The 22,157-nt window shown below is 38.2% G+C and overlaps 2 protein-coding genes across 2 annotated transcripts in view; one reads left to right on the forward strand and one right to left on the reverse strand.

Moving 5' to 3' along the window:
- Positions 1-12,948: 12,948 nt before the first annotated feature.
- On the reverse strand, positions 12,949-16,453 carry znf503 (zinc finger protein 503). The gene is made up of 2 exons (XM_079842400.1): positions 15,828-16,453; positions 12,949-15,444 (listed from the first exon to the last, which is right to left on the reverse strand). The coding sequence occupies exons 1-2, from the start codon at positions 16,083-16,085 to the stop codon at positions 14,026-14,028; spliced, it is 1,677 nt and encodes a 558-aa protein (XP_079698526.1). The 5' UTR covers positions 16,086-16,453; the 3' UTR covers positions 12,949-14,025.
- Positions 16,454-20,409: 3,956 nt separating this feature from the next.
- lrmda (leucine rich melanocyte differentiation associated) overlaps positions 20,410-22,157 on the forward strand; it is a 339,147-nt gene continuing 337,399 nt past the window's right edge. The window contains exon 1 of the mRNA XM_079842727.1: positions 20,410-20,665. Coding sequence (XP_079698853.1) covers positions 20,624-20,665 — 42 coding nt within the window. The 5' untranslated portion in view covers positions 20,410-20,623. The remainder of the gene's footprint in view (positions 20,666-22,157) is intronic.

A 22,157-nucleotide genomic window follows, 5' to 3' on the forward strand; every position in this document is an offset into this window, starting at 1 on the left:
GTGTCATGGTATCCCCTAAAAAAATCAACAAAATTTTCAAAAGTGCATTTTTTAAAATATAGACTGATAAGTAGAATTTTTCATATTAGATGACCTGATGTCTGTCATATCATTTGATGGTCGCCTAGCGTGCTGAGCATCTGGTGCCATGTGGATGGGGCCGATTAACTAGTCCACAGTTTGCAGCCTTCTCCCAGCATGACTGCTTGTAAATGGTACTCTCATAGCAACAAAAAAAAACCGTATTTCTCCATTCCCTTTGAAAGAGTGCCAACACTAACTATCTCCAGCACTGGTGACATATTAATTAATCGTGCGATAAGATTTTGCCTTTTCAGGTTTTAGCAGTTAATCAGGTAAGAACAGTGGTGCTGGTCAATAGTAGCTCAGCTGGTCGAGTGTGCAGGAATGCTGAAGGAGTGTTATCCACTGAGGTTTATATAAGAGATATATAACAAATCATAGTGTGTTTATGTCTTGAACCTTGAACCACCTTAGAAAGATACTGCTTACTGACTCTGCAAGTTACAGTTTGTATTTGGAAAATGTTGACCGCTAACCTGCAGTGGATGAGAAAAACATTTTACTGTAGGCAGATATACAGTATCTGCTGTAACACATTTACACTACACATTTTATTCTGATCGCTAAAAGGCAACATATTTGATTCATTTCTTAAATGGTTAATAAAAATGTCATTTTCTTTGTGTATTCTGAATAGCAGTATTATGTTAGAGCGTAAGTGTTACTTCAGTCAGGAGTCTGCTTGAGTGCGAGTAGAAAACATTAACACAATCAGAGTATTCATGATTTTACTCAGTAGGGGCCATTCAGAATTATAAATGTATCTGGACACAGTTTGAGCAACACTGGTGGAGCAAAATGACATTTAAAAACATTGAAATATGCCCTTTTTAAAATCAGCTGGGTACACGCACAGACTAAGATAACTTAAAACAGATAGTCTCCTGCGTTCGTTTTATACTCTGTCTACAAGTGAAGTATGCCGTCACTGAAAGGAAACCAGCTTATGACAATGTGATGAGAAAAAAACATGAAAGGCCTGACAGTGGGTCAATCCACAGAACAGTCTAGCAGGTGTGTCTTTCCACTGACTAATGTGTTTATGATCACCTGGTGATTCACTTTTCCTGTTACCACAAGCCATCCCTCATAGCACAACTCCTACCAAGTGAGGTTAAATATTAGCCGATAAAATATGGCATTAGATAAAATAACAGCTTTTGACTGACATGTCTATGAAGTACAGTATAAATGAAAAATATCAAATGGCTTTATTTACCAAGCAAACTGCGGAGTCCTACTGTGAAGTGGCCATATTTTTCTTTGAACCGGCGTTAGAATGACAAAAACAAACATTCACCGAAAACAACCCCATTAATATTTTATTATACTGCTCCCTTGTGAACGCTGAAGGTAAATCATGCATCAAATATTAAAAGAGATATTTTTATGTGTGCATGCTACATCAGACATATCTTTGGATCTCCGCACGGAAAGTTAACACGCATCTTTGGCTTTCCGTCTTTGTAATTAGCGATACGTACTGTGTTTACGAGGTGCAGGACACATAAATCACATTTGAAGTCCACCTCTTCACCCTGGACCTGGCTCTAGGACACTTTAGCACCCAATACACTCAACAGAAAACAGTCTTGGTTCTGGAAAAGCACATACTAGTAAATTATTTAGTAGAATGTTGCGAATTAGAGAGCTTGTCCAATCCATCACTTATATTTAGTGAAACATGTATACAGGGCAAACGTGCATACTGTTAACATTGAGTGCATTACATGCTAAAAGCCAGAGGCCAGCTAAAACCTCTCTGTATTTTACTGTTCTGTCACAAGTAATTCGTCAAGACTAATTATGAATGATCTTCCTTGGAGTGTTACGGGTGCTCTCCATGGAGGCTTATTCTGCTAAAGGTTATTGGCGTGCTTCATTGTGCCTCGGCCCGCATTACAAGGTACGAATGTCATTGTACTTTTTTGGCTTGGTGGGAATGGCACTTGAAAGGGTCCTGTGCGCACATTAAAGGAAAAAATCTGTTTGGCTCAAAGCGGATGAAGACTAAAGCAGAGATAGAGTATATGTGACATTAACACAGGAGAGGTCTCATTAAATTTGCATTAGATTAAATATTAAATTATAAGCAGCAGAACCGAACATTACACTGCACGAATATTATTCTCTCTTATCGCGAGTGTTCAAATATTACATTTATAATTTGCTCTGATTTATTCCCGTACCATGTCAACGCCTCAACATGACAACCTGTCATCATCCGCTCCATTTGAGTGACAGCCCATCAATCTTTTCCACCCACCCATAGGGGGAAATGTGATGCTTGTCAAAATAGAATTTGTCTTTGGACATTTTTCAAATCTGTGCCACTGCAAATGCAAAATAATAACTCTAGACATATGATGTAAGATTGACGTGGTTTTAAATTGAAAAAAAAAGTGCACGACTGTGTAACTAGATTAAAATGATTCATGAGACTCGAATTAACAAATATATGTTTCTTCCTTTGCTTCTTTTATTAGATTTCTTAAATGCTTATGTGCTCTGGGAACAGCTAAAAAAAGAAAAGAAAATCTGACTTTGCCTATAGGAGGAGCTATTATGCCCCCACGTCTTCAGGATCTTCAGGACCTTATTTACTCTTTCTCCATTAATATGTGAATTCTAGCAATAAGATGCAAAATAAACCTCAAACTACACAGATACCCCCATGATACATTCTTTTCATTACTTCAGGGTTTTATATGCCCATATATGCCCACTTGAGCAGCAATAGAAGCTTCCAGATCCAGCTCCATATGGCATGCAGCTGCAGATGACTACACTGAGTGCCTATGAATTGTGGCGGTACTCTTCAGAGAGGCGGCAGCTATCTGTGGGAGGTCATGGTACACAGACATCCTCAGAGTTCCATGCTGAAGTACGAGGGGTGATCAGGGTCAAGGATACCATAGCAGGTGGAGGCTCTATCACCTCCCCCTGTGAGAGAGACATGTGGATGATGCATGGATGGCAGATACCATGTACTCCCTTCAGGTCATTTTTCAAGCATAAACAGCTGACATTTTTACTTTAGAAATATTTAGTTTATAAATTAATAATCTATGTTTTCGAAGAGATTTCCTGAACAGGGCCCCATCTACACGACAGCTCAAAAGTTTGGGGTCGGTAAGATTTTCAAATGAAAGAAGTATTTTATGCTCAACAAGACTGCGTACTATTACGGTGGCCCAGTAGTACACAACACAACGAAATTTAAAAAGCAAACATAAGTTGGCAACACAACGGAAATGCTCCCGAAAGTTGGTTTTAGGTTAGATATTCGCTGCATAGACTATTCGCCTATGGCTGCTAAAGGGACCATCTGGAAATTCCACTCATAGTCCAAAAATAGAAACGTCCATTCATTCATTCATTCATTCATTCATTCATTCATTCATTCATTCATTCATTCATTCATTCATTAATTCATTCATTCATTCATTCAAATGTACATCTCGCTAGTACAGTACACAATAATAAAAAAAAAAATTATATATATATATATATATATATATATATATATATATATATATATATATATATATATATATATATATATATATATATATATATATATATATATATATATATATATATATATATATATTACTGTAACTCACTATAAGTGTTTTTTTTTTCATGTTCTGAAGGTTTTATACGTTCCTGGTGACCAGATTAGCCGATTTTCGACTGTCGGGCCGAACGGTTCTCATTGCGTAACCGTTCCATTCCGTGCCGATCCAGGTCAGCTATTACGGTTCTGGTTTCATTTTCCACTGTGGGGCTGATAATGGCCGCTCTTTGGAATGTAATACAAAAGCATTAGTCGTTTCCTTGGTAACTCAACGGTTTACTGATGATATGAGATGTAATTAACAACCGCATTATATACAAGTGACCAATTCTGAGTTGTGATGAGAACTTCACGGATTCTACCAGCACGATTCAGGTTGGACAACTGTGCCGAGAATTCCAGGCCGAGAACAATTTGTAATTGTGCTATGCCTTACCAGGCTCAGGTGGAAACACAACTGGAACCGTTCCTTACCAGAAAAGCGGCTATTGACTTAATACAGGTGAAATTTTGCCAATGCCTCCCTTAATGTATGTGCGTTAAACAATTATTTTTTAGAAAACAGTTACTGTAATTTGCCTAAAGGTTTTCTTTTTCATGTTCCATTGGTTGTAGTTCGTTCCTAGTGTCCAGACTGACTTACTTCAGGTGAAATTGCCAATACCTGCAACAAAAAAAAAACCTTTTGGTGAATTACACTAATTTTTTAAATAAAAATAATTGTTTACTGTACATACATATTATGCAAGGGAAGAATTGGCACAATTTCACCTGTAGTAAGTCAGTCTTACCAATAGGAACATACAAAAACCTTTGGAACATGAAAAAAAAAAAACTTTTAGTGAATTACACTCTAAAAAATGGTGCTAAATAGCACTAAAAGGGGTTTATTGGCTTGTAATCATAGGGGAACCACTTTAAGTGCTATATAGCACCTATCTTTAAAGGGGCTATACAGCACCTTTGTCAAATGTTGCTATGTAGAACCATAGAACAACATCATTCTCCTACTTAGATTTTTGATCTGTTAGTCCACTCTCATATGTTTGCGATGAATGGGAATTTATTTACTACAATGGCAAAAGCTGTTTTGAATCACTTTTATGCTTTTCTGAGATCAAAAAGTCTTGTGTGGGGGCACTTGAATATCTCCTCATAGGGGGGCCTTGGGGGCAAAATGTTGAGAACCACATTATCTTCAGGAAATACACTGTATTTTAATGTTGTTTTTTAATACTTTCCCCAACTAAACTAAGAGAGTTAGAGAACCTTTAAAGAACTATACAGGGGCTTATAACACCTTAACCACCCCCAAATAACTGCTGAAGAACCACGCTGGGCTTAACAGGTTCTTTATACGGTGACGGTACTCTATAGCACCTCAACCACCCCAAAGAACCGCAGAAGAACCAATTTTTTTGTGTGTGTGTGTGTGTGTACAAATACTGAGAGTAATTGTTTACTGTACATTAAGGCAGGTATTGGCACAATTTCACCTGTAGTAAGTGATTTTGAATGAATATTTCATGAAGATGTACAATGGTTACATAGCCTACTGTTAAAACTAATCGTGGTGTTGATATCTTTGTAAGACTGCCGACTCTATAGAACAGCGGCAAGGGAAAACAAATGTCTGGCGAATATCGAACCTAAACTAACTTTACTGCGTTCCGAGAGCCCCCTAGTGGTCGGTAGCATTTCCATTGTTTTGTGGCTTGATTTTGCTGTGTTGTGAATTTATGTTTGCTTTTTAAATTTCATTGTGTTGTGCACTACTGGTCCACCAATAAAGCTGTTATTCCTATCCCAGCCAGGGATGGGGGAGTACTCTGGGTTCAGGCCAAATTCTAAGCTCGAAGCCCTCTCGCACACCAATACACTTATTCCATAGCCTTTCTGATTATTTGTAAGTGCGAACTAGTGAAATATTTCTTATTAGTATCACAGTTGAAAATGCTGTAATGCTTTTGTGCAAACCGTAATACAAAAAAATAAAATAAAACGTTTTGAAATACAAATCTTTTATCCAGTCATGTCTTCATTCTTTTGGGCTCATCTTGTACTCTGCCACATAAAGTTGAGCATATGACCTTTTAGTATATAAGTATGCGTGTGAGAGTATGGCTGAGGGCTGACGGATGTGCGCATGGAGACACTGCTGGAGTTGTGATCTTCCACCAGATGTGTCCGAGCCGAAGGGAGAGGCTCCACACGGCCTGTCAGAAGCAGACATCTTTAAGAGGAGACACAGGTGTTTGCCCCCGGAAAGCTGAGAGAAATAAACAGTCAGGAAGATAGTCCGAGGCGAAAAGCATGGTAGGAGGAAAGGATTCCATTGCCAGATGATTCCTTAATATGGACTCATTCATTCAGTAATTATTTGATATGTGATGCTAATTCACTCCGGACTTTAAAATTCGGCAAAGCCACCACACACCATGATCTCATTGTCACTTTTGATTGATAGACCTTTGGCTTTTGATGAATTACCACTCATGTTTCTCGAAGTGCGGTTATGTGTCAAGTGTCAATTTTTTATTCCCTACAAAACACAACTCGTACATTAATATTCTCAAGCAAATTCGACCTTTTGAATAGGCATAATACTTTGCCCCGGGAAGCATTGTAACTGCTTTTCATTGCATTGTTGGAGGAATGCATTAACATTTTCTTCCCGGTTGTACACACAGAGCTCTGCCAATTATATTACAAGAGATGAGATAAGTAATAACATATCTAAGTCCTCCTGTACTCATACAATGCTTTTTCACAAAGGTAATTGCTTTATTTTCATGCAAAACACCCGTGTGGCCTGCGTGTTATTTTCATCAAGTTGCGTCTTTGTCTGTAGGGCACAAGCAAAGCAAGACTGAGAGTAATTTTGAGCTCCTACTTTGCAGTTAACACTAAAATGCATTAAAGCAATAAAAATGATGCGTAGGTCCATATTTCCTCAGGCTGTGTTGCTGCGTGTCTGGACCCATTTGTCTCTTGGTCAGATCCATTAGTTTGGCTGCGCAGCGCTCAACGCGGCCAGCATCTTCAAATAATTCTGCGCAACGTGTGATGTGTAAAGGCATCATAACCAGCTCCATGAAAACAAGCTTAAAAATATTGTCTAAACTGTTTCCTTGGATAAGATGCACTGTTAGCATACAAAAGCCATGCCTCGTAAGTTAGGTCAAGAGTCAGGATTCAGAACTGCCAGAGAAATACTGCTGTTTGTTATAGTTTAATGTCTCGTATGAACTTGCCAGATAAAGCTGTCAGAAATCACTTTAGTCTTACACTTTGAAATTTCAATTCTGCATATATCTGAGCAGATCAGAAAGATCATTCCTCACAACATCTCTGATATTAGCATCACCAGCGAGGCCTGTTGACAGTCCATCATTAGGTCTGTCATGGCATCCGTCCTGAATGGAAATTTGGTTGCTAATATTATTCAGTGTCTGCTCAAGAAAATGAACTTTCATCGCTTTGTGCACATGTTTTAACAACCTCACAAAGAGCATGGCATGTAATTTTATTATAATCAGAAGTGTGCTTAAAAAAGTGCTCCCAAGAATGACAATGTGCATGAGTGCAAAGAACAGATTCAATGAGCTGTTACATTCCTGTTTGAGTGCCTCTACAGTTCACAGGATCATTACGAAACAAAGATTAATATCTACACTGCACCGTCCAAGGAGTGAACAATAACATATACGTAGTATGCATATAATATGTATATAGCTGTCATTGTTTATGTACAGTATTCCGCTTGTTGCACGGCTACTCGACAGATATATACTTAGACGTAAAATATTGATTTGAGTCATTAATGAACAATTTTCAAAAAGTAGTTCATAAGAATTTACGAAACAAGCGACGTTGCAACAAGATGAACATTACAGAAATATATATTTATTAAATATTTAATATATCAGCCTTGTGTCTAAAAGCTCTTGTGGAGACTTCTTGTGGAAGTCACCATGAATTCATACTTTTTATGGAATATTGTAGTTTATTATAAATGATTTATCTCTGATGACGTGAGTGCGGGACAAACTGTCACTCACATAATGAACACAATAGCAAACCACAACGATACGACAAATTCCCGATGGACAAAATTAAGTCTTGCCCTACATGTTTCACTCGGATATACGTCACAAAAGGGAAGAAAAGACTATCGCAACTTCCATTTTATGCCGACTTTAATTACTCATCTACCTCCGAAGTTCAATTCCAGTACAGTGCTGGGACGGTCACAACAGGAAAAAGTAGCTAGGAAATACAAATGCATGTATTCTTAGAACTGAAAAACAGCCATGAAAGTGGCACTGCCCGGTTTTGGTTAATCAGATATACAGGGTTGCCATGTCACTGGTTGAATGCAGTGATTGACCAATCAGAATCAAGGATTCCATAAGTAGATAAAACATTTTTCTGCTCAAACAGTAGATGGCGCAAGCAATAGAGTGGTACAGGTATGAATCACTTTGTTGGTCAAAACATGAAAATGAGTTAGCATTTTAGCACTTCCGGTTCCCTCGTTGCGAAGTCAATGGGTTTTTTTAATGAGATTTTGGTTAAATGACTGAAATAAGGTTTGTGGTGAACACAAGCTCAAGACACTTTCATGTTATATTATACAACATAAAATACACTAGATTTTTTTAAAAACTGTTACGTGTCTTGAAAAAGTGGCTAAATGGGACTACAGAGGCAGTCGAGGAGATTAAACGTCATCACTGCAAAAAAGGTAAGCTCAGTGCGCTTTTACAGCCTCATTATGCTTATAATTGTACCCTTTTAAGTTATTTTAACTAAAACGTTCAAGGAAAATATTTTGAGATAAAAACTGAAAGAGTTAGCCTACATTTAGCTTTTTACTTCTGGCAACTTCATTTAGGCTTCAAAATTAATAAAAGTTCTGTTCATCTTTGAAAATGATCTTGACAAAACGTGTAAGTATCATAAACCTTTGTTGAGCACAGAGCTTGTTTTTGTTTTTTTGTGCGATAATCCAAAAGCCTATGGAAAAATCCCATTGTGTTTTTATCGAGGGAACCAGTGTGATGCTAACTGCCAGTCGGCCCTCATAGTGATGTTATACATGCACCACTCTATACCAGAAATATGGGTTGAAAAGTAGGTTGTCTGGATAAAACTGTCCACCAAATGTAAGTGTAGATATTCAAATTGTAAATGACACAATAATAATATCAGATTATGACGTCAAACTATCAATACATCGAAATGAAACGGAATGGTCCTAAACAGTGTTATATTTCACACAGCATTACTAAAAGATTAAACATGACAATGTGGAATATTCTTGACCTTCAATAATTAGCGGGACCTTGCAGAAGTTTGGTCAAGCAAAATAAAGACATGGAGACTTGGATCATTTCAGAAAAAACAATCACATGGTCTCACTACCTCAAGCTCATCTTAGAAATCTCTTCAGCTATTTATCATCGACAGACATCCGAGCAATCACTGGGCTCTTTACGAAAAAACCCCATTAAGTATTCTCAGAGAATGGTCTCATTTCCATAAAATATTCTTTGTCAAAACCCCAAAATGTGCAAATGAAACAGGCATTGAGATATGATAGCAGAGCCCCGAGAGCTGCCATAAATGACCTCAATTAGGCACTTAAAGCACAAGAAGGTGCCTCGCATCGCAGGCCCTTTGAATGACAAGCCGTCACGGAAGCCATTTTTCTTTGGGCCTATCTCACCTTGATGAGCACTTTGAATTTGTAAATCAATGAGGAGAGAGAGTGCGTGTAAGCGCCAAGTGATACTAGGAGCCCGCCGTGTTCAATGAGTGAATTGTTTGCCTGGGTCTCCATTACCACTCTCTCTGGGAGCCGAGGCCGGGATTAATCTGTCAAAAGGGGGCGATTTAGCATTGATGAATATGACATGTGACCATTGATGATGTTGATTTTATCTCTGGAGATTAGCAAGATTTACTTCAGATGGGTAATAACGTCATTGGCTTGATGCAGTGGATCTGTTTATGAGCTGATTAAATCGTGGAGCTCCTGCTTCATTTCATGCTATTTGGTTTATGGCTTCATTACTGCAATCACAAAAGCTGTGGTCATTTCCACCTCCTGTGTCAACATAAATCACTCCTGAAGATAACTGCTATGTGTCGTAGCGGAGCACCTTTCGGCGAAGATGATTATCTGAGCCATACAAAAAAATAAGTTTTGCACTTTACAAGGTTACGTTAAAGCTGTTTTAAATGGTCTAAAATGATGTAAAAGCTAGACTGTTCAAACAAAGCTTTCTCATTTGAAAGATTGCAATGATAATCGTCCTTATCGCTGCTAAAAAGGATTTTGTCTCAATCCCATAATCCTATAAATCAAGCCACTCTCGTGAGAGAAGGACATAATTGTCTGTGACTTATGTCTAGAAGTTTAGCATTTGCGTGGCACTCACATATTGACACAGCTGTTGCTCAAAGCATAGGATTGCTATGTCAGACTACAGCGTGTCTGTTTATTTTATCACACGCCTAGTAATTACATTGGTGTCAGTAGTAATTTTGTGCTATTTAATAAAAGAGTGTGGTGCAAATCAGTGGTGGCAATCCAGGTGTCTTCTAAAGTCCTGCTTTCAGTGGTAAGTGGGTTTATAGCAGCTCCAGTAAAAGGGTAAATTCAGAGCAGGAAGGCCTTGTGTGTCGGAATACCTTGGCACGGCCTCCCTAGCGTGGTCCATAAATCAGCCATGCATCTCTACCAATGCAATTAGTTTTTTTAGCACCTCTGGCATGAAACCTGAGGTGTGGCTATGCACTGTACACATGATAATTATTAACCATACTCGGTTTGCGTACTTGCGTCCCGGATACCCAGTACTAAGTGTGAAATAATAATAGTAGTAGTTTTAAAATTAACCTACTTTTTTTGCCCTTCCAATTATTTAATATGATCCTCTGACTTAATAAAAACCCAGCCGACTTGAAAACATTGCTGTGTTTTTACGACAAAGCTGTTATTCAGAAACGCCCAGGAAAACACTTTGTAGAAAAATACAATAAAACAAATCAAAGCAAATATCTGGAAATTCCTTTTAAATTGATAAAAAAAAAAGTTTTATGCCCCGAATGAAACATTTATAATAGGAACATGTATGTTAAACGTTATTTTTTGCTCATTATCAGTACTCATAGATTTAAAAAAAAAGTTTAAATAAAAGTTTACCTATATATATATATATATATATATATATATATATATATATATATATATATATATATATATATATATATATATATATATATATATATATATATATATATATATATATATATATATATTTAAAAAAACACACGTTTATATAAGGTATGTTTCTGAGCCAGCAAAAGAGCCTCGGGGACCCCTAAAAGAACACGAGGGTTAACACTTTCAATTTTTATAAAAGTCATGTGGAATGTTGTCTTGATCTATGAAATGTTTCCCCTCAGAAATGAGACTGTGGACTCAAATTCATCTCCTATAACAAGCCGTTGTTGTCACAGGTTAATCTGGCATTCCAATCCTCCTCTTTTCCAGATTGTGGTTGCCTGGCACCTTACACGAGACCACTGTGGAAGGTATTCACTTTATTTATCGCCCTTATAAACATGCTCATTGCAAGGCTGATCAGTGGTGTAAGTCATGCTTTACTACCAGGCAGTGGAGTTCTGTTCCTCTTTATACTCCTTAGCCACAGTGAACAGCAGTGGAAGAAGGCAAGCGGGGTAATTTATGCACACATGTGCCTGCTAGCTCCTCTGATGACAGGCCCGGGAGGAGGGGCACATGATGAATGGCTTTCCATCGGGGACCTCCTCACAGCCACCATGATGTGGGTAAAAATGGAAATTGCTCTCTTTCACCGTCATTACATCAGTTTAAAGCTTGTGTGGGCCTCCAGAACAGAGTCTAGTTGCTCGCGTCTATGACATTTCTGGGCGGGTTGAAGTTTTCCATCTTTAATGAACTGCTTTATGAGTGTAAATACAATCATTAATTAATCCTGTGTCATTATTATAAGTTTAGTTCATAAAACTCGTGTAGTTCGTATATTTATGTAGCCTATTATTAAAAGTTCCTATCTGGAGGTAAATTGTCATCTCTCCCAAAATTGAAATAAATAAAAACACATAAACAGGCCTGCTTTTTAAACCAAAATGGTTAAATCAACTATTGGATATTCAACCAAACTGAAATATTGTTTTACGTGTAAAAACGATAGCCCTATAAGATTAGTCGACTACTACAGTGCAGTTTGTTTCGCGAAGCAGTTAACAATGAAAAAAAAAAAAAAAAAACTATAATGTAGTGAAGTTGCAGGTATAGTATAAAAATTATATGTGCAATGTAGTTAGTGAATTTATGTAGTTAAGACGCAGTTAAATTGCCTTACTTATTCGTTACCTGCGTATGCTAAATATTTTAGTTTTCCATAAGTAAAAAAAAAACAACAACAAAAAATATTACATATAGGCTACTAAGCACTTTTGCTAAAAGAAATAACCTCGTTTTTTTGTATTCGTCTCGCACACAAATTATCAGCCTGTTATTTTCTGTTCTTATGCGTTTAGTTATTTTATTAATGCATTAGCCTATATGGAGCATTCGATCATTTTTTCTTTAAAAAAAAACTTATTTACAATCTTGTATATGAATTATAGTTTCATAAATAGTTTCCAGTTTAAATACGTACGCAAATAAAAAGCAATTGTTGAGGAAATAATTTGGTGATCACGCATACAAAGATGGGCCTAGAAAACACTAACCCTGCATTTTCTTCTTAGCTTGGAGCCGTAGTGTTTCATTAAATGACAGATATGATTTACAAGTCTAGTCTAATGGCACTGTTTGTGTTTGCTCACTGAATGAAAATATTGCTGACCGTTACTCTGGTATTTGACAAAGTGTGTAACCTACTTCTGCCCCTCATGAGTGTATCTGTAAAAATATCGCTGAAAAATATTTTTTCCCCAGTTAATTCACAAAACCGATTAAAAATTAATATTGGGTAATCTATAGGAAATAAGATGTAGGCTACAATGATGTAAAACTTAAAAATGTATGTTCATGCGCGTTTTTAAAATAGTTTTTTATACAGGCTGATTCCTATAATATTAATAAGCAAAGCATTCGCAATGTTGTCTCTTTAGCGTTTCTCAAAAATAACTCATTGTCCACATAAGCCATTGACGGCTGCAGTTATAACTCAGCCTACTGCAAAATACAATCTTGTTCAACAAAACCACAAATGCACGTTCAGAATTCAGCATAGCCGTTTATATTCTGAAATGAATATTCGATTATGGTGAGATTATGGACTGACAACATGATAGAGTATATCGAATAAGAAAGTGAACACCGGTCGTGTCATTCACCTAAAAGTTGTGCTGAAAACATTTTCTCTTTGTAAAAATATGAAAAAAGATGACACGTCCCATTGATTAATTTACCGTCGCCCATGCAGTAAGAAGAAATAAAGTGCCAATCTACATTTCTTTTTGCATTTAGAAATAAAATATTTTTTATTTGTAAACTTCAATGCATAAGTAATAAAATGAACCTGAAATTATTTCAAACGTGTTTTGGCGTCATTGATTAAAATCGTTATACCAAACTTTCAATATAGGCTGATTGCTGGGTCAGTCATTAGAAAAATAAGAATGATAAAACCTCTGACACCGACGAATGCACTCATGATTTTAAATCTTATATTCGAAGTTAAATCGTTTAGTAGAATTGTAAAACCTGAAAAAGGCTGCAAGCATGGAAATGCATGATTTCTATTTAAAACGGAAAAAACAATATATGCTAGGCTCCTCAAAATGACAGAATTTAGTTTGAGTTGAGTTTGGGTGATGTTTAGTTAATGAACACCGAACACAAGAAATATGGAACAGAATTGTTTCTTATTTTTCAGAATACATACAAAAAATACCAATTCTCTCTCCGTGGTGTACACCTGAAAAATAACGGCAATTTCAAATCATGTGGACAATTTGGGATTTAAGAAACAAACATGCATGTAAATTATCTTCTTTTCCATGAGACATTAAATAATAACAATACAATCATAGCAATTCCAAATCAACATCCAACTGAAGATCCCTATTTTATTAGTACTCTAACATGTGTTTCACGTTATCTACAGAGTTCATGTAATGCACTTTTGAGTTTCTCAAATATTTTCATTTGTATTATTGTCCGCTTTAAGCTGACATAAATAAATACAGTGAGTCCACGGATCCAGTCCTTCAGTGGCGCGATGATATAAAAGTCTTTATATTTCAATCTTTATAATCTATAAATTTGGACAGAGTCTGTTTTGTTTTGTTTTTTACTGGTATCCAAGCGCTGATGCTGTGGTGAGTCTCTGACCGTACAGTGCATAGGGAGAATAATAGGCACCGGTCGCGGCAGGTACCGGAACCGGTGCGCCGGGAGTAGGCAACGGACTCTTTGAGTACGGGTGATAGCGGCTGCTTAGTCCTAACGCATGATGCGGGCTCCTAAGTGCCAGTGTCCCGGGGCTCCCAGGGGCTCCTGAGGGCGGCATGTGCATATGGCATGCCATCGCTGCGGCGGCAGCACTAGCTAACGAGGATGAACTGGGGTAACCCGATATCAACTTTTCGGTCCCGGTGAACGCGGTGTGCGTCCGCAGGTGGTTAAGAAGTTCTTCGGAGGACGAGAAACGCTTGTCACAAGGTCCGTTTGCTGACACCCAGTTACACACATGCGGAAGAGGGTCGTTGGGCAGCATGAAGCCATAGGGATACAAAGGGTGTCCACCAAAAGATGGCGGCGAGGAGTGCACCCCGTGCAAAGGGTGTGTCGGGTACATGAGTGGATATCCGGACTTCAAAGCTACAGCCGCCGAGTCGTGTGTGCAGGAAGCTCCGGCTGCACCGGCTAAGTGGCTGGCACAGTGGTAACTCAAGCAGTAAGGGTCTCTACAAAGGCTGGCTGACATTATGGATGGAGGGGATGCCCCGGCTAGGGGGCTTGAGCCAGCTTTACTGCAGCCCAGCGAGCTGGCGAGCTGCGCATTGACCAGACTTCCACCGTGGGGCAGGAAATGTTGGGGGTAGCCGGCGTAGGCCCCTGCTAAACTGCCGGGGTACGTCATGCCAGCCGGGGGTAGAGGGAAAACAGTCTGGCCGGGTTTGTACGGAGAAACGGGAGCTACAAGTCCTGACCCCAGGACGGAGGCTGAGGATGAAGAGGTGACACACGAGGACTCCGACGTCGCTGCTTTGGATCCTGATGTGGTCTCCTGGTGCTGGTTGACCTCCACGTTAATTCCCGCACAGCTCACGCTTATCCTGCTATGGCTGACGCTGGTCGGTGCAGATCCATCTGAGGAGCAGTTTTTATTACAATCAGACTCTTTCTTTTCATCTCTCTCTCCCTTTCCATCTGACGGCATCGGGGAAGCCGAAGTGCTGGAATTCGGGCTGCCAGTCCTAGGAGTGAATGGCTGGCAGGTGGCGCTAGGCACACGGAAACCAGACTTCTCTCCGTTCGACACCCCAGAAGACGAGTCCTTCTTATCCGATGGCTTGGAATACGGCTTGAAGCTGGATTTGTCTTCCACACCGATGTCACTCAGTTTTAAAGGACCAGATTTGGACTCTTTTTCGTTAGATCCGTTTGATGTCACAGAGGAGAGTTTGGAGGAGGGCGGTGGGTCCGGTTTACCGATCTGAGAGCAGGTTTGCGCAAGAAGAGCTAGAGGACTTTTCTTGGCATCGAGCTGCGAGGAGAGATAAAAAAGAACGTAAACACCACAGATATATGTAAAAGCACAATCATTACAACGTATTTGTCAAAATAAACAACACATAAACTCCCCTAAACGACTCGTCGGTTCTATTTTGAACGTTTTTATGGCGAGTGCGCACCGCGCAAAACGGGCTGAAAACCCCCATGCCAAAAGCGCATTTACAATGTTAGCTGGATTAAATAGACATTGGTCCAATTCAAATACGATGTTAGCTATAGGATTTTATCTACTCAGTTCCCCCATACGTCTAATCCAAGATTCGCGTAATGCCCGTCATTTCTCCGACAAAAGAGAATGCGGAGTTGTTTCTAAAATGCACTAACAGTTTATGAAACACGGAATTCTCATCTTACCTCAATTGGACTAACCGGGGTGGATGGCAATGGCTGAAGATATTCAGGGTGTAAAATGTGTCCTGTGCGTGCAGTAAGCATTTTCAAAATCTTTATGGGAAGTCTGTTAGCTTGCCGTAAAGGGTCCGAAGGAGGGACGGAATGGAGAAAAGGCTTGCCGAGCGCGGAGTTGTTATTCCGAGAGCTGCTGCTGGTGCTTTCCCAGACTAGATCAGTATCACTATTTCTTGAAGCAGAATCAGAGGGCGATGTGATCATGACCCAATTCTCACGTATTTTGTTGGTATTTCATTTATCAGATTAATAAATAAAAAAACACTATGCCGTAATCTTCATTCAAATAGTAGAAATAAAGATAAATTGTATAATCCGCATGGAGCAAGGCGCGAGGTTATCGCAGATCCGAAGCCGCGTGTGACACCATAGGCATAGCGCGCGCTCTGTCTCTTCCCGTAGGTCCGCGCGCTTGTCCTCCCAAACCAAGAACTGGTAGAAATTTTCACTTCAAAAGCAGCTGAATTAGTCCGAGATTAAAGCCCTTGCCGCCTTCCAATCAAATGGGACCCCGAGGTGATTGGAGGGTCAAGGGGATGTGACGTTCCTCCTCCTGCAAGCGCCTCTATTTTGACAACTTGGGGGAGGAGATTTTGCTCAATATGTAGGTTGTCGTACACGCCGCTGTCTGTGTCAAAAATGAGATTTAAACTGCTCGTTACTTATTTTAACGAGCAGACGTCTTTAATTTTGACTTTTTTTTGAAGATTAACTAATTGAGTTGAGAGAAAAAAATATATTTATGTCTCATACATTTACTCTTCCTCTCTTTTGTAGGCCTTTTTAAGATTAAGCCCCACGTTTACTGGTCACTGAACGCCATCAACAAAAACAGAATGAAAGCATTAAAGTAGGCCTAAGTGAGATTCCTTTTTTATTATAACCCTCTTTGCAAGGACTACATTTTTAGTAACCATCCGTTTGATGTATTATTTATTGTATGAACTGAAACGTAGTCTTCTTTTTCTAAGATGTTGTGTGCGTTTTTTTTTTACCGTTACACGTGAAACATCAGACCATAACCATAAGATCAACTTGTAGTGTTTGAATTCCCCAATCAGACAAGCGTTGACAAGAGCAGACCAATGCAGTGATAGAGGGATGTGAATGTCACATGTTTTCAATATAATATACACCGCCCTTCTATTTCTATCCCCACCCCTCCTTCAACTGTCAATTCTGCTCGACCACAATCAATCAGTTATTTGTCAGTTGCTGTCAATCCTTTTCTTACTTCACGTCAGCTTTTGAAGCTGATTATGTGCCGCGAGTGACAGAGAAAAGGGCAAAAGAAGCATCCCGGAGAACAGTCACTTAATTTGAGGGGCATGCAGTTTCTCTGTTTGCTTCAGTTCGGAAAGGTTTTTGTTTAATAAAAGCTGCGGTAAGACAAGATCCCCGTGTTTTTTTTTTACCCTCTTTTTCTTCATATAAAGTAGGAAATCACCCACTGGCCATTGATCATATATATATATATATATATATATATATATATATATATATATATATATATATATATATATATATATATATATATATATATATATATATATTAGTTTATTTAACAATACATTTGCTATTTGCATTTAAAAAAAAATAAATATTCGAATATTTTTGAAGTACTTTTTAGGACCTTTTTAAATAAAAAAAATAAATATGCCATTTTATTTTTGTACTTTTTATAACTTAAAAAAGTTATAAAATAAAAACATGAGACAAGCAATTTTTGTAAATATTTGACTTCCTTTATATAGGTTATAAAATGTGAGTAAGCTTATTTTAAATGAACAATATATGCTCATTACCTGTTGTCTGTTCATTATCACATGTATAATTGTTTATATATATATATATATATATATATATATATATATATATATATATATATGTGTTTATAACTTATTTTCCTCCTATTGAATTGAAAAGAAAAGTCGATGTGTTGTGCCTTTTCTGACTGCACGAACAGTAGTAGGCTAAAACCTGTTTTAAACATGCTGAGGCTAAGTTTCAGACAGGTGTAAAAGCAAAACTTCAAGCAAAACTTTAACTCACTTGGAATGTTAAAAGAGACAAGACTACAATAATAAAAAATGGTCCAGACAGTTTTTTTTGTCCCATTCATGTCAATTAAATTTTATTTACACACAATCAAATTATTCATTTTATTGGACAATACCAAAATACATAAAAGAAAGAGAAATGGTCTGTCAGACCTTTGAGAAAAGAAGTTTAAAAAGCCTTGAACTATTCACCGCTGAGACGGCTAATCAGTATTGAGGCTCCGGGGCAATCGGGCAGCTTTTCAATGCGCTTTGCCTTTCATCTCTCACTGGATGGAGGCGCTCAATTAAAAGCCTATCAGTTTGTAAGTAAATCAACGCCTATCAAAGTTGTCACATCAAACAAAACGATTATTATTGCAACCCGCCTCCACCATTAATCTCTTTCTGCGGTAATCCGCTTGACAGGTCATCTCGGAGAGCAAGAAAACCTGGAGTGGACAGTCATCAGCGTGAAAGAAATGTATATTTTGCTGGAGTATCTCAGACACATGAAACAGATAACCCGGGTCCGTGACAAACAATAAACGAGGCTGGTTTGCCACTTGGCGATTCAATCCCAGAACGCGGTTTTATTTTAATAGGCTACACTTAAAATACAATAATAGCCTAGATCCTCTCCCTTAAAAATCACAATTGCTTAAATTAGCCAAGTACAACTACATTTTAATATAAAATATAAATTTTATTGTAAAAGCCCATAAACCAATAAGAACGTGTAAGGTAGGCTAATTATTCATCCTAGGCCTAGCTATATGTCGCTCTCTCTCTCTCACACACACACACATACACACTCTCTCTCTCCAAGAATCAATATTTAGGCTATTATTGTCTTTTTAAACGTAGATTACGTGTATTTAGAGAAGTTAGAATTATTTAGTCACATCCAGTAGGCCTTGCTCAAACAATTTTGAAAACCATATAGCCTAGTCAATTTGAAACACAACATTTTTCATTCTTGACTTAGATTACATCAGTATATTTGTATGTAAGTTTTTGAAAGTGCAAATAATGGGAAGATTTTCTGCTGTATTCTACTACAACACAGGCACTGTAGTGTTGATACCGGCCATTTTTAACAAGCTGAACGCAGAATCTTTTTTTTTTTTTCAGTATGGAAAGATGTGTGATTGTTTTCTGCAGAGGCTGTCAGCGCGTGACACACTGCGTGAGATATTAGGACAGAGAAGGGTAACCATAAATTTCCAGCATCGGGCAAAAATGTTCTCTTTATTGTCTGAATGACGAATGAGCTTCTGAACCAGATACCAAACACTCGGTATTACCCTTAAATGGAAACATATTTTGGAGGGTCATAATTGATATTATTTAAATGCAAATGTGTTTTCAGATATTTCATATCGTCATGTTTATGCATGACTAAATATAGTCATTTATAGAGCTGCCTAAAGCGCCCGAAACCCCCGTGCTTGCTCAAAACATGTTCTAGTCAAAGTTGAGACCCGCACATTACGATTTATCAAAATAAACAATAACACTCGGCTACATTTCACACAGGTTTTTTTTTTTTTTTTACACCTCAAGTTACAAATAGGGTTTGAAAGGGTTACTGACATTAAGTGATGGGTAAAGCAGCATAGTCAAAGTAAGCAACACAAAATCAGTTCCAATAAAAATACAGTATCCTAGGCTATTAATTATACTTTTAGTGTTCAGAAAAACTCTCACATCAGTAGCCTACATTGCGGAAATTCAGCCAAACTCAAATAGCCGAACGTTACTTGAAAAAATGAAAACAGCGTCATTTAGTCCGCTTCCTTTCTTTCAAAGCATAGGCTAGTATCTAAAATAATACCAATAATGATTAAAATAAACCAGGCTATTACTTTACATCCGTTAAACATGCATTACAAAGCATTTTCTATCATTACGTTTGGTGAAAGACCACGACGAACCACTTTACCTTAAATTACACACGCGCTCCAATGTGATACGAGAACATTTACAGACACAATCCCTTTATTTTCTATAGAGATGACAATATAAATATATTTCCAGTGGCGTCTTATGAAGCACATTTTAGTAGCCAAACTAAGTCGTTGGGTTTCATTATTCTAGGATTCGTGCGCTGCCGCCAGCATAAGATCAGAAATCCTACTTGTCTCCACACTGTCTGCGCGTCCAAAACTTCCGCCTATGGGAGGATCCGTGGTGACGTCATGGCGCTCCCAAGCTCTCGAGCGTCTCCCTTTCTGTGTGTCCCGTCATACAACCATAACAATACAGCTTTAACGTGTTATTTTAACTTAAACTATTACACGAACACATGGATGTGAAGAAATACAATACAATAGGATTAGTGAAAATATAATACAGTGAAATATGACTTCTGAATTGTAATACGTCGAATACCATGTTAAACACATTCTTTGGAGAAACTTCCAACTTCCAGTGATTAGACGGCTGCTTTTTTCAACAGGCAGGCTGTCCACATGCTACTCACCATCATTTTCAAGGCAAACATCCTCATTACGAACAGTGGCGCGTGCTTCCGTCTAAGATCAGCTGACACGAGCACGCGGAAGAAGTAAAGCTTCACACGGAGCGTAGATTAAAAGTTTATTTTGGAAATATAACGCAAACGTTTCAGTCTTATGAGCATAAAACTTTTGTTGGTCCTCGTTAGAAGCTTCTTTCTTTTTGAACTGTCATTTAACGGCAATGGCATACAACGAGTCAATGGTTGTGGTGAATGGAAGTCAGGTAAGTGAAATATTGCGAACACATTGTCCTGTGAGGCTGTGACCAATATTATGGATTCAAGTAGATACCAAACGCCCCGAAGTGTGCGTTTGTGTGTGTGTGTGTGTGTGTGTGTGTGTGTGTGTATATGTGTTTGTATGTTTGTCAAGTCATGACGTGTCATGCAGGTGGATACATTTGAAATACATTTTCTTGTAATCTTGTAACTCTTGTCAAAAATATTAAATATTTATTATAAACTGCTTAAATAGTTGTTAATTAGTATAATAACAGTAGTTTAATTCACACACTGGCTGTATATGAAGTATTTGCCTTCACATGTTTATGCACAGCTGAACTGAACAACTTCATAACAAACATTTCTTTAAAGGGGTGGTAAACCACGATTTCACTTTTCTAACTTTAGCTAGTGTGTAATGTTGCTGTTTGAGCATAAACAACATCTGCAAAGTTACAACGTTCAAAGTTTAAAGCAAAGGGAGATATTTGCTTTTAAAGAAATCAATTTCTAAGGACTACAGCAAACGGCCAGTAGGGACTAAAGACATTCCTCCAGGGTTGCTGACATCACCAGCCCCAATATTAACATAAACCCCTCCTCCGAGAATATTAAATAAGGGGGGGTGAGGCCATTTTGTATCGCAGCGGGGAAGCATTGTTGTGGTATAGTTAGTAGGCTGGAGTGTTGTTGCCGCAATGCCGACGACACGCTGTTATTTTCATCCGGATTGCACGTCCACTTTGTTCAGCTTTCCTAGGGATGGGGGTGCGTTGCAGTGCGTTTAACATGCAACATGTTATACGTGTGTGTATGAGACAGAGGGGAACAGGTCGCATTTGCAGCAGATATATGCTGCCCATCATAAATCAAAGCACGAGACAGACAGGGGTCGGAGGAGAAGACCGGAAAATGTGACATAATGGACAATATTCGTCTGTATTTGCAATACACGAGCCGCGGTTCAGCTGCGCGAGACAAACACTGCCAGTGTGAATGAACAACGGGCGCGCGCGGCTCCCGCTGCACATTTCACGGAGGAAAGCTTCCACAATCTTTGCGAGTTCAATGCAGGATTCGCACAACGGCTTGTCCTGAAAGATGGATTTAAAAACAGAAGCTGTTTACGGGCCACAACCTGTAAGTATGATTTATTTTTCGTCGATGTGTTTTCCTGTAATAGTTTGTATTGTTAATTGTACATTGTAGCAAGGAAGTACACAGATGACGACGCTGTTTGGCTCTGCAAACCAGTTTGTTAAATGCTCATTCATCGTTACAAACTTTTTTTTAAATCTCAACAGCGAACTTGGCATTAGTGTAAATTATTATTTGCTTAGAGCTTTTATGTATCGTTTATCTACAGGCATGCTAAACATGGTTCTGTGTTTGATTTGGCTACTATAGTAAAGCCAATGTTTAGTGTTCGTTTTGGGTTAATAGTTCTTGTGACAGATATTTGGCTATAATCGTTCTAAAAATACAAAAGTAACT

The sequence above is a fragment of the Gobio gobio genome (assembly GCF_949357685.1).
Source record: "Gobio gobio genome assembly, chromosome: 18".
NCBI classification, from domain to species: Eukaryota; Metazoa; Chordata; class Actinopteri; order Cypriniformes; family Gobionidae; genus Gobio; species Gobio gobio.